The sequence below is a fragment of the Exophiala aquamarina genome, assembly GCF_000709125.1.
Source record: "Exophiala aquamarina CBS 119918 chromosome Unknown aczIA-supercont1.22, whole genome shotgun sequence".
Taxonomy (NCBI): domain Eukaryota; kingdom Fungi; phylum Ascomycota; class Eurotiomycetes; order Chaetothyriales; family Herpotrichiellaceae; genus Exophiala; species Exophiala aquamarina.
The window spans coordinates 58,876-70,967 of NW_013550566.1; the positions used below are offsets into that span (position 1 = coordinate 58,876).

At 51.1% G+C, this 12,092-nt stretch overlaps 6 protein-coding genes across 6 annotated transcripts; 3 read left to right on the forward strand and 3 right to left on the reverse strand.

The window, feature by feature from the left end:
- Positions 1–101: 101 nt before the first annotated feature.
- On the reverse strand, positions 102–1,430 carry A1O9_12237 (uncharacterized protein; the record flags this gene model as incomplete). The annotated part of the gene is made up of 1 exon (XM_013398738.1): positions 102–1,430. One exon carries the CDS (start codon positions 1,428–1,430, stop codon positions 102–104), a length of 1,329 nt encoding a protein of 442 aa, XP_013254192.1.
- A 563-nt stretch (positions 1,431–1,993) lies between these two features.
- A1O9_12238 (uncharacterized protein) lies at positions 1,994–3,403 on the forward strand (the record flags this gene model as incomplete). The annotated part of the gene is made up of 1 exon (XM_013398739.1): positions 1,994–3,403. One exon carries the CDS (start codon positions 1,994–1,996, stop codon positions 3,401–3,403), a length of 1,410 nt encoding a protein of 469 aa, XP_013254193.1.
- Positions 3,404–5,331: 1,928 nt separating this feature from the next.
- On the forward strand, positions 5,332–6,483 carry A1O9_12239 (murein transglycosylase; the record flags this gene model as incomplete). Its single annotated transcript, XM_013398740.1, has 1 exon — positions 5,332–6,483. One exon carries the CDS (start codon positions 5,332–5,334, stop codon positions 6,481–6,483), a length of 1,152 nt encoding a protein of 383 aa, XP_013254194.1.
- A 372-nt stretch (positions 6,484–6,855) lies between these two features.
- A1O9_12240 (uncharacterized protein) lies at positions 6,856–7,961 on the reverse strand (the record flags this gene model as incomplete). Its single annotated transcript, XM_013398741.1, has 2 exons — positions 6,856–7,790; positions 7,883–7,961. The coding sequence occupies 2 exons, from the start codon at positions 7,959–7,961 to the stop codon at positions 6,856–6,858; spliced, it is 1,014 nt and encodes a 337-aa protein (XP_013254195.1).
- Positions 7,962–8,421: 460 nt separating this feature from the next.
- A1O9_12241 (uncharacterized protein) lies at positions 8,422–9,403 on the forward strand (the record flags this gene model as incomplete). Its single annotated transcript, XM_013398742.1, has 2 exons — positions 8,422–8,744; positions 8,794–9,403. 2 exons carry the CDS (start codon positions 8,422–8,424, stop codon positions 9,401–9,403), a joined length of 933 nt encoding a protein of 310 aa, XP_013254196.1.
- Positions 9,404–9,474: 71 nt separating this feature from the next.
- On the reverse strand, positions 9,475–10,993 carry A1O9_12242 (cyclopropane-fatty-acyl-phospholipid synthase; the record flags this gene model as incomplete). The annotated part of the gene is made up of 4 exons (XM_013398743.1): positions 9,475–9,585; positions 9,641–10,570; positions 10,619–10,681; positions 10,733–10,993. The coding sequence occupies 4 exons, from the start codon at positions 10,991–10,993 to the stop codon at positions 9,475–9,477; spliced, it is 1,365 nt and encodes a 454-aa protein (XP_013254197.1).
- Positions 10,994–12,092: the final 1,099 nt, after the last annotated feature.

Sequence of the window (12,092 nt, forward strand, 5' to 3'; positions counted from 1 at the left end):
CTCTGTCTTCACCAAGAGCATCGCAACTGAGGAAACCAAATTCTTCATTAGTACATTGATCGATAGTGTGTGGAGTCTCCATCATACACAATTGAGATTACTTACCCTGCGGTAAATATTGGTGTCGTAAGCAGCGCCCAGGGAGAAAGTGCTTCCATGGGTAGAATTTCGTGGACAGTCTCTAAGATCTTTTGAACGGATGCTTGAACTTCTGGAGAATCCGAATCTCTCCTCTGAAGCCGTCGATGAATGTGTAGCAGAGCTGAATACTGATACGCAACGTTGCACGCATTGAATTGCCTGAGTTGGTCTCTGGGAAGCGTGATATTTGGCGGGATCTTCAGCCCTTCTTCGTTGTCACGACGGATCATCTCCCGCAGTATACCCTCCAGTCTACTTGACTGAGATTGCAAATCATCTGCCAACTGCAAATCGTACGAAGCCGTCAACCGCCGACGTTTCTCAGATAAAATTCCAATGTCTTTGAATACGGAGTTCAGGTCAGACGAGTATCCCGTATAAATATCGAGAAAGTCATCTTGAGAAGCCCTGGACCCGCTTTCGGCATAAAGGGTTTCGCCCTTTTGCTCGGTCCCATGGATAGTACCTCGGTGTGTAAGCGCTGTCAAGGCTTCCATGGATGAATACCATCGTGATGTGAGCCAGCCCTGTTCGTCATCTTCGGACAGGCCGATCATCGATCGCATTGAAATTAGGATCGCTCTTGCTCCATCTACATGGATTCGCCATGCAGAGTCTGCCTTGCCTGAATATATTTCACACACGCACAACGTCCTGATCGTGTGGAGTAAGAGGAGCCTTGATCGAGGACTACCGGTTCCAAGTTCCTCTCGGAGATGCTTCAAGCTCCTTGACATGAGATTGGAGACCATCACCTCGGGAGTGAATCCGTCTGGTACTTCATTGAGCAGTGTGAAGCGGTGAAGAGCAGAAAGCGCTAGAGTACCATACATTAAGGAAGGAATTTGCATGGCCATGGGCAGGATCTGCTGGCAGATCTGCTCGCGAAGCCGAGAATGGCTGGCGACCATTGATGCTGTGGTCAAGAAATGATCCCACAATAGTCGCTCAGTCGGCACCCAAGAACTCAAGAGACTTAGCTCACGGACATGGCGCACTCCGTCGAAAGGCTGATCCGGCAAAGCTGAAGATATAGCAGCCACGGACCGCTCCAAGCTGGACTGTCGTGATTGATCCACATGGAGGTCGCTAGTCTCGGTGTCTGCCCTTTTCTTCTTCCTTCTTGGAGGATGCTGCTGTCTGGGCACCCGTCCATCCCATTTTAGGGTCAATAGATACTCACAGTTGACTTCTGCTTCAATGCATCGAGTACAACTTGGCTTTTCCTCGTCACATTTCTGTCTGCGCTTCTTACATCTTGCACAACCGTGGTGGGATCGCAGGGTCATGGCATAGCCAACCAGATCTCGCAGAATTATTGGGATGCTCTACGAGTCTTAACCCATTATTGGAGCTTGAAGAGCGCCTGACAATAGGACGGATAGTGGGAGATTCGCCACTTTAACGAGTTACAGAGCCAGAAGCTGCCATCAGTCGCCGCTTTAGACTGATCTGTCACGTGAATGAATCGAGAAGGACTGCAGCGCGAGTGTTATAACCCAGGTATCGGTCGGGCTATTACGATGCTTATGAAACTTTCCTTCGCATCTAGACAGTAGGACTTGACATGTTTCCGTAGTACTCCGTACTGCCATCTTCATAAATGAAAGCAATCAACTATTTTACAGTACATAAATGGAGGTGCAGCATTCTCGGATAGGGCAGCATCGTCCTCATCCCCAAGGAGGCTGAGTCTTGGCAACCATGTGAGCCTCGGCAAAACGGGGGAGGACCCTTCTGAAACCCATCATCCACAGTTTCCTGCCCGTCATCCTACCCTCTAGGTGGTAAACTGGCGAAGGACAGGTTTCGGGTGGAATGAGAATGCTGATGAGTTCCTCCTCGACTTATCATGGAATATATCAACGCGCTTCAGTCGCCGGTTGACGACCTCAAGCCATCACTCTTCGAACTCCTCGCCGAACAACAGCTCTCATCCTTACTTCCGCCTACCCTCCGATATCTTCTTGCAGTCGCTACTCATCGGTACCCTCGGTACTTGCTGCGAGTCTTAAACAATTACGATGAAGTATATGCTCTCCTCGGGGTTCTCGTGGAGAAATACTATCTCCGGGCGTTCGGCGGCAGCTTCACCGAGAACTTCTATGCCTTGAAACGAGAAAAGGTGTTGCGCGTCGATGGAGGCGAGATCAAGAGAACCCAGCTGGCCGTGCCAGATGAGGTCCGCGAAAGACTCAAGCTGGACAACACAGACATTTGGAAGAATTTACTAGTGATGGTCGGAATCCCATATCTGAAGCGGAAGCTGGACGAGAGTTATGACATTCACATCGCCCCCAGCGCCAGTCTACTCATGAGTGGCAGCCTTGGGGGACCTCGGTATCTAGACCGCGATGCGATGCCGCCGAATCCGACAGTCAAGCAAAGAATCCTGTGGTACTACAAGTGGTTTCTGCGGCATGTTTACCCCAGCGTGAATGCGGCTTATTGCTTTAGCATCCTGGCTTTCAGTTTGGGCTACCTGTTTGATAATACGAAATATCCCAGTCCGTTTCTATGGATGATTGGGACCAGGATGAGACGAATGGGAGGAGCAGATTTCCGAGCGATAGATGCTGCCTCTGCGGCAGCCGAGAAGGCAGTCACGGCAGCAGGCAGACCTGGACAGGGTCTCAGTGGCATTCTCAATCCTAGAACCATATATCCACGGCTTCTATCCAGCTTGAAGATACTGCTACCGACCAGCATCTTTGCATTGAAGTTCCTGGAGTGGTGGCACGCCAGTGACTTTTCTCGACAGTTAACGAGGAAGGCAGCAGAAGGTCTGGAACTGCCGCCACCCATTGTGTCCGGGATGGATCTGTCGAAAAACCTGGTGGCAGATAAGGACGCGCGAAGCACTAGTGTGAACAGTAGCGCAAAACGTACTCCGCCGATATCGAGCATCACTTATCTTCCGATCTTCACTATACCTCCACCACCGTCTAGCGATCTGTGTCCTATCTGCCTGCACCCGATATCTACCGCTGCCGCTTGCCAGACTGGGTATGTGTACGATTACAGATGCATTTTCCAGTGGATCGAGGGCACACATGATAGGCAGGAGGCCTTCATGAAAGGGGAACGGACTAGCGAGTGGGAAGAAGACGACGAGAATAATCTAGATGAAAAGCCCCATGATCACAAGCCCAAGGACGACAAAAGCCGTGAAGGAAGGTGGGAGAGCGGCAAGGGTCGCTGCGCGGTGACAGGTAGAAGAGTGTTGGGAGGGACCAGTGGCCTCCGGAGGGTCATGGTTTAGAGCACTGATCTCAACATTCACTTCAAAGATGTCCTGTTATCCTTCTGCGGAAGAGCATGGGCTTGTCCATGACCCGCTTTCCTCCCTAATACCACCACATGTGGAATGATACGCCATCAACGATCAGACGTTCTGGATTCAGACCGACCAGTGCACCCGTGATGCACCGGGTATCGGAATGGAGGATGTTGAAGCACCAGTGGATTCCCGCACGAATCTGAAGAGATGTCATGATATGGCTTTTGAGGACATGCAAAGAGGCCACCCAAAAATTCATCAAGGTCGCTTCGTCATCGAAACCGGGCACAATTGGTGTTGTGATCATGACTCAGCGGCCCATTCACCAAGAAAGGGATGAATCGCACAGATTCCATATTTCGGGATCTAGCTGTGCTGAGATATGGGTGCTTGCACCATCCGACTCTTCCAGTTGATCGAGAAGAAAGATTCAAAAGGATTTAGGAGGTGCGAATGGGATCAAGTGATGTGATCTTGTGCATCCCTGCGCTATTAATCAAAGGACCAGGAGACTCTACTGGGAGGATCCTCTGATAGCTTGAAGAAAAAGCATATGACGGCTAAATTCACAAGTACTTGCAGCGCCTTCGACCAAGGATGTTAGGTGCTAGTTGGGGGATTAGTGGCCTGCTGCCCCACATTGACGAATATTCATATATGGATAGACGGTTCTCCATGGCCTAATTATTCGGCGAACATAAGCGAAGGAAGCTCGGCAGTCATTCCGGAAGGACTCTTGCAGATTCACCCTGTAGATCCATTGAGCCTCTGGAATGAATGAATAGCTTACATGCTCCATGCTCAGATATGAAAAGGCAGGCGGATTTACCATTTCACAAGCCCAGGCTCTATTTCCTAACCACCACATAGAATGGGCTGTGGATGTCCTCCCGTTCTCTGTCTTTTCTAGTGAAAATTCGCCATGCTGTGGAGTGAGACCAGGCGAGGGTGAACAGATAATAGTGGGAATGAAGGAAAGGGGTTGAAACAAGCTGATATCTTGGCGGCGCAGCTTAGGTAATTTTGGCTCCACCCGCTCCCTTCTCATCTTTTACTCGTACACCATGAGCCCCAGGCCAACAGTACTGCTGTCGATGGTACATCGCTAATAGAACCAAGTACTTGGGACTGAATCATGGTCATCGATGAGGGGGCCAGATTCAAAATCTAGGATCTGTGGTAAGTGGCGCTTATAGGAAGTCACGATTTCACCCGCAATGACGGCACCGGAATACCTACCCACACAGCGAACCCCGGCTCGCCATGAGGAGCCTGAAACAAATTCACTTTTGGGTCTGGTGCCCGGTAATCTTGGTAGCGCGCTGGCAGATCTGATATCTCAAAGATCCAGCGTTTCCGATCTGCCCACAATGAACGTTGTCTGGCCCTACCAAGCATTTGTCCTCCTTGAGATAACGGGTTGCCAAGCACGGGGGCAACCCAGAGCGGGCTGCCTCGACCAGGTGTTCCTTGCACTATCAACGACGCCTACATCAATTCTCCTATTATACCATGTAGGTAAAAGAGATGGCCTTGCCTGCCCCTCCAATGTGAAACTGCCCAGGAACACCAGCATGTGCCGAGGCTGAGATTGGTATTTTGGCAGAATCCAAAAGAATGGAGACTTCACAACATTCCTATGGTGTATATATACTAATATGTGCTTTCTGTGTGCGCTGCTGTTGTCCTTCCTCCAGCGCACAATTATCCTCCAAAAGCTTCAAGCAGGCCTTTCGTTTTTCAGGTCAATTTGACCGTGTCATTCTTTCTCACCACATTCGTTTCCAAAGTCTTCATTGATTGAAGCAAGTCCCAATCACTTTTTGCGGATTATTCCACAGTGCAGTCAAATTACAATCAGCTTCTCGAACTTCAACAGCTTGCCTCCTCGCCTCCTACCAGACTTGACGATGTCTCTTACTAAGCCGGCCGCTCTTTTTAGCGTCCTTGCCCTCCTTTCCAAAGTCCAGGCCCATGGCCATGTGACTGGCGTTGTTGCCGGTGGCGAGTGGTACTCTGGCTATATCCCCAGCTTTGTCTTCCAGAAGCCCCCACCAGTTGTTGCCGGTTGGACTACGAACGACGTCCTGGACAATGGCTTTGTCAGTGATTACAACTCTCCTGACATCATCTGCCATAAGGGTGCTTCTCCCGGCGGTGCTTATATCCAGGTTGCTGCTGGTTCAAGCGTTGAGCTCCAGTGGACTGACTGGCCAGAGTCTCATCATGGCCCAGTCATGGACTTCCTCGCTGCCTGCGGTGATGACTGCGCTACCGTCGACAAGACCCAACTCCTTTTCAATAAGATTGACGAGGCTGGCCTTATCGAATATATCGATTCTCCGGGAAGATGGGCCTCGGACGAACTGATTGCCAACAATAACTCCTGGACGGTCACAATTCCTTCCAACATTGCCCCTGGCAAATACGTCCTCCGCCACGACACCATCGCTCTCCATTCCGCGTTTGATGTTGGTGGCTCACAAGCGTACCCTCAATGCTTCAACCTCGAGATCACTGGCTCTGGCTCGAACACACTCTCCACTGGAACACTGGGAACCGATCTCTATAACGACGAAGACCCTGGCATCCACCTTTCCATCTATTATCCCAAGTTGACCTCGTATGTTATTCCCGGCCCGCCCTTAATTGATGGATTTTCAGACACTCAACCTGCACCAAGCTCGTCCATCACCTCGCAAGCAAGCACCTCTGCCAGTACCACCAAGGCTTGGGGTATTGATATTACTACAAGTGTGACTGCACCGACTCAAGTCGTCTCAAACAGTGCGATTGCCTCGAGTTCCACTACAGGCCAACCAAGTAAACCTGAGACATCCGCACCTTCCGAGCCTGCGACCTCTCAAGCTCCTCCCCCTTCTCCACCAGCGAACACTGATCGCCCAGAGGGCGGCAACGGAGGTAATGGAGGCAACCCTAACAACGGGGGGAACCCCGGCCCAGGCGCCGGTCAGCCCACCAGCCCAGTCTCATTCACCAGCACCGTGACCGGTCGCATCGGCAAACCAACTAAATTCACTTGCTACATTGATGAAGACTAGATGTCACTGAACGGATGTCTATTTTCGAAAAGACATCGAAGGTGCTCGTAGAAATCTTCTTTTCTGACCACCTGTGTTTTTCTTTTAGGGCCTACAATTCCTACGCACGCATTACGATTAGGAATCATTGTGGCCACCTGTTTTCGATTCTCATGTATATTTTGCACCATGTCCGTTCTGGCACCCAGGAGGAGTTAGTCACAGATGGGACGAAAATAAAGATGAGGCTTGAAGGGTGAAATGCCGTTGGACGGCGAACCCCAAGCTTTTGGAGATTCCGAAATTCCTGTTCGCTTCTCTGCGCTGTGTTCAATCTCCACACTTGTGCTATCTTGAATATCTTGTTCGCTTTTGTCTAATTCCGAATCTGTTTTACTGCTCAATCAGAGTAACCCCCTTCCCAGCCTTAAGCCTCCCAAAGCATTTCTTCCACAGCTCACTCTCCTCCCCCAGGAAATACAGCAAATCCGTAGCATCCATCCCGGCCTCCCCGTCCCCATCCATTCCTTCCAGCTGCGAAATCACATTCCCCAGTCCAAATGCCTTCCCCACACTCTGCGTCGTCCCAGCCTCCAGCATCACATGCACGACATGCACATGGAAGTGATAATACGTGGGTTGATAGTGGATGTAACACTTCACCTCGTCAGGATCGACCTCGCCGGGGAAGACCTTGGTCGCAGCGTCGACGATATGGTCGCGCATCGTCTTGAGCCAGGGGACATGCTTCTTCTTGAGATCTCGGATGGAGAAGATGTCGCGCCGCTGGACCAGCGCGAGGAGGTGCATGCCCTGCACGGTCTTGCGGTCCCAGTTCAGATCCGGAAGCAGGAGGAAGCCGGCCTGTGACGGGTCATCCCAATCCACGCGTGCAACCACATCTTCCTGCTCCGTGCGCCCGTCGAGGATGTTGAATATCCAGTCCAGGCGCCCCGCTGTGCGTTGCCGGACGATATAGGGCCGGATGTGGTCGCGGTAGAGTTGAGGTGTCTCGGTCACCATGCGGACGCGCTGGGCAGAGTACTTCCGCACATGCTGTGGTGTGCAGGGGTAGATCAGGTTGAGTTTCAGATCCGCGATTGTGGATGACGATGATGATGAGGGGATGGATTCCCAAGTCGAGACTGTTTGCGTGGTAGACGGACTTGTTTTTGCAGACCGGTTGGCCATGTACCATCTGTAGATATCATTTGCGCCCAGATTGGTCGTGTTAGTGAGAGACTCAAGTAAAGCGGTGACCTGAGTTGAGTCGGTCGGGAATGCTGCGCGCTCAATGGTGATCAATGCTGGTTTGGATGCGATACTGCCTAAAAGAGAGATTCGGCGACCATTCTGGTCTGATACATGAATCAGCTGGTATACTTGGGTGGGAAATGGGGAGCAAAAATGCCCCGCCTACCCTGATTGAGAACACGTTCGAGGTGAAATTGAGGTACGAGGGCTTCTGCCTCAGCCTTTGTCTCCGGTGGAGCAGCCATAACGAACAGACCCGAGGAAATAAATTTTGAGGTATGGCATGTAAATCTCTCATGTAGTTCGCACAAGCAATCAGGACCGACGTTCGAAGTCCCAAGTTGGCGAGGCTGAATCACCCTGAGAATTCGCTAACCCCCAATAGCCAGCACCGGGGTGCTGTAAAGCAGTGGCCTCTGGGTATTCCCAGTAGAGAATCACTTATATGATCAGGATGGAAGAGCAAGCCTATACTCTAATCAACTTTGATAGACCTGTCTCAGCTTCTTAACAGACTTCAGCCGGTGAGGGAGACGATGATGGAGGGTCTCCATCGTGCCTCGTTTACTCGGAACGGAAGAACTATTATACGGGGCAAGCACACCCCCGGGGAAATACGATGCCCTTGAGCCCTGTCCCCGAAATATTTGACTACCTTTTTGACAACCTCTGGATTGCTTCGAGAGGCTCCTCGCGGCAGGGGAGATGGAGGCTGGTGCCCTCTCTGCAAACTGGAAGAAACTACAGACCACCCTCAAGCCCACAAACCCCGCCAAACCCTCCTCCCAAGCCGTCCCGAGTCATGGAGTGAAGCGCAAGCGGGCGCCGCTTCAACTGGAATCTCGAAGGCAGTCTCCTCGACAGACCCAGATACCAAGGAAAAGGCCGCGTATGGAGAATTCCATGGTTCCAAATGGTGCTTCAAAGTCTCCAGCCACACTTCAGGATCTCGAAGCTTCCGAAAATGCCCCTCCTCTACGGCCAGTGCCTGCCGCAGCCGACTTGGTAAATGCTGGGCTGTCTCCAACGTGAGTCCGGGATTCTCTACAACGACTGAGAGATACTAACAGGTCTCAGTGTAGAGGTTGGAAGATATGTCGCTATTGACTGCGAAATGGTCGGCGTCGGCCCCAATCCTGACAGAGAATCCGCCCTCGCGCGTGTCAGCTTGGTGAACTACAATGGCGAACAGGTCTACGATTCCTATGTCCTCCCGAAAGAGTCTGTCACTGACTGGAGAACGCATGTGAGCGGGATCGCTCCCCACCATATGAAAGTTGCTCGATCGCTCGAGGAAGTTCTGGCAGACATATCAAGGCTGGTCAAAGACAGAGTACTGATCGGGCATGCGATTCGGAACGATCTTGAGGCATTGATGCTTGTGCATCCCAAGAAAGATATCCGGGACACTGCCCGTCACGCACCGTATAGGAAGTTGGCTGGAGGGAGCTCCCCTCGGCTGAAGATCCTCGCATCCGAGTTGCTGGGCTTCGAGATACAAGACGGGGCCCATTCCAGCGTGGAGGATGCGAGGGCGTGCATATTGCTGTTCCGCCGCGACAAAGCAGCTTTCGAACGAGAGCACGCCAAGAAGTGGCCTAGTCGAGCCCCGACCAAATCGACTGAAGCAGAAGGAACGTCACTGACCGAGAAGGCTCGCAAAAAGAAGAAAAGGAAAAAGCGCTAATTACTCAATGGCTATGGGTAGGCTTTCAAGGATATGAGAGTGGATTTACTCGGTCACGAGGAGGGTCAATGTTATAATGGGACCTGCTCCATCGTCTCCATCGCACCTTCGCGCGCAGCAGTAATGATCACATCCCCGAGGGTTTTGGTGTTGAAGCCGGCTTCACAATATGTGAAGTAATACTGGAAATTAGAGTCAGCATCTTCAACATATCACTGAAACTGCGGGCGAGCTCACCTCCCACTTCCTGCGGAACAGAGCAACATCGTATGCAGTCATTCCCTCATGCTCGGCCAGCAAGGCAGGTTGGATCCGGGCGTCGAAATTCGTCTGGAAATTTTTTCTCCATAACCGCAGCGTTTTTGCATAATGAGGGCCGATATTTTCGATGGCGTCCACTATCAGCAGACCTTGGCTGCCCTTATTGATTGATTCCACCAATTGCGACACTGTTGGTAAATGACCACCAGGGAAGATGTATTTGCGAATGAAGTCCTCGCCCCTGGAATATGCCTCATATCTCGACTCGGGCATAGTAATGCACTGGAAGACTGTGATGCCTCCTTCTGGCTTCAGGAGTTTGTGAACGCATTCGAAATATGTGGCCAAAAACTCCCTCCCAACTGCTTCGATCATCTCGATACTGATGACTTTGTCGTATGGACCTTCCCTCGGCATGGGCAGGGCTCGATAGTCGCACAACAACACTTCTATGTTCTCCGTTAATCCTGCTTTAGCTATCCGTCGGTCGGCTAGATCTTTCTGTTCTCGACTGAGGGTGAGGGAGGTTATTCGACAGCCAGTTCTCTGTACGGCTCGTATGGCAAGACTGCCCCATCCAGTCCCGATTTCGAGGACATGATCCGTGGATTTGATTTTGGCATTGTCAATGAATCTGTCGAGTTTGCGCATCTGCGCATCCTCGAGGGATTCTGCCTTTTTGCCGATGACGAATTCCGATTTTGGTTTCCAGATTGGGCAAGAGTAGGTCATATCTGGAGAAAGAAATGCTTCGAACATTGCGTTGCTAATGTCATAATGTGCACTGATATTCAAGCGAGCATTCGCAAGGGTGTTCGTTCGCCGCAAGAATCCGCTGACAGCAGAGGATACAGAGGAGGTTATAGTGGAGGCGTTCGCAAGCTTCTTGCGGTTCAAGATGAAGATCTACAGCCTCGTTAGTGGCAATTCCTGTAACGGTCACGAGCCGCTCACTTGGAAGAAAGCTGTTAGGTCAGGGCATTCAACATCACCCAGCATAAAGGATTCCGCAAAACCCTGCATAAAGGCTTAGTTTCTACATCGGAAGATCGGGGCTACACTTCGAACCATGTCGGCAAACAACGCCAGGCGCAGCCAGAAAGAGTCGCGGATCACACGCAAGTGAGCAGCGGGCTGGACAGCATCTGCGCCAGTCGCCCCGTACACTGTGCTCGTCCCATTTTTTTCGACCAAGGTGAGGCTGCCATATTCGATTTGCGAGAGCAATGAGAGGACAAGTTGTCGGGATGTTTGAACCAGCGGGCCCCAGGCGAATGCCCCAGCATAGTTGCGCACTCGATCTAGGGCTGAAGTCACCAGAGAGGTCATACTGGTACCAGGGTGATTAAGGATAGAACCGACAGGCTACGACATGCAAACACGGCCGAATATGCAACGCTGAGAGAGCATGAGTCTACTGCAGATATAACGGAGTAAGAAAAATGGGATGAAGAGAAGGAGTCAATGCATGACGTGGACTTTCCGAGGATTTTGTTTTGATTTTCACTATGCCTAGGAGGGGACCGAGACGCAGAATGCACCAACATGGAAACTTCACACGGGCCTCAACGTTTATTCGACACAAGAGATCGAAGGCAAGGTGGGGCATATAGTGCATCATCTAGAAGTTGTCATGGCATGTAGGGACCAAGGTTTGTTCGGGCCCATTTGACAATTAATTGAAGGTACCCGTGCTCCCGAGTGAGGCCTCGTGTTTGTCTGGCACGGTTGCCGCCGCACCATAGTGATCCCAGGCTTCGAACCGAGTAAAGAGTAACAAGCTCATCCTGTGTTTCAGTCAGAGCTTGAATCAATGAGGCGGTCACGGTCGCTGAAGCCCTTGGGAAGCTTTGAGGATGGGAAATGCGTTCAATTGACTAGACTCAAATGTAACATGCATGATGACGATTACATTTCACGGATATGACTTGGTGTTGCTGCATGTGCCTGACGATCCGAGCCCCACGCAGGGTCGTTGTCAATCCTACCGAAGTATGAGGCACTGTTTCACCGCTGGCACAAGACGCTCACGGCGTCTGTCCGATATTTAGAAGACTTTTCGATTACCTAGGCACTCAATGTAATATCAGTCTCGGGCTGGAGATGCCTACAAAGACAGGGAAAAGAAAATCGCACGTGACCGCAAGCCTTTGCTCGATGGTACCCCGCATTGATTAGATAAGATGGAGCTGCTTGATCTAAAGAGGGCCTCATTTGGCACACGCGTATCGCGACGTGTACGCGTTAATTACTGCAACTTTAGCGATAACCTACCACAGAGAACTGGGATTTTGCCAAAGACTTTATGTGATCAAACTGTGTTAAGTCCTTCTTGAACATTTCGTCCCTGATATTGACCTCTGCTGGTTGAAGTTCCCCACAACGCTTTATTTTGTGTGTGATGGGCACATGTGGTATGTTCAACCAC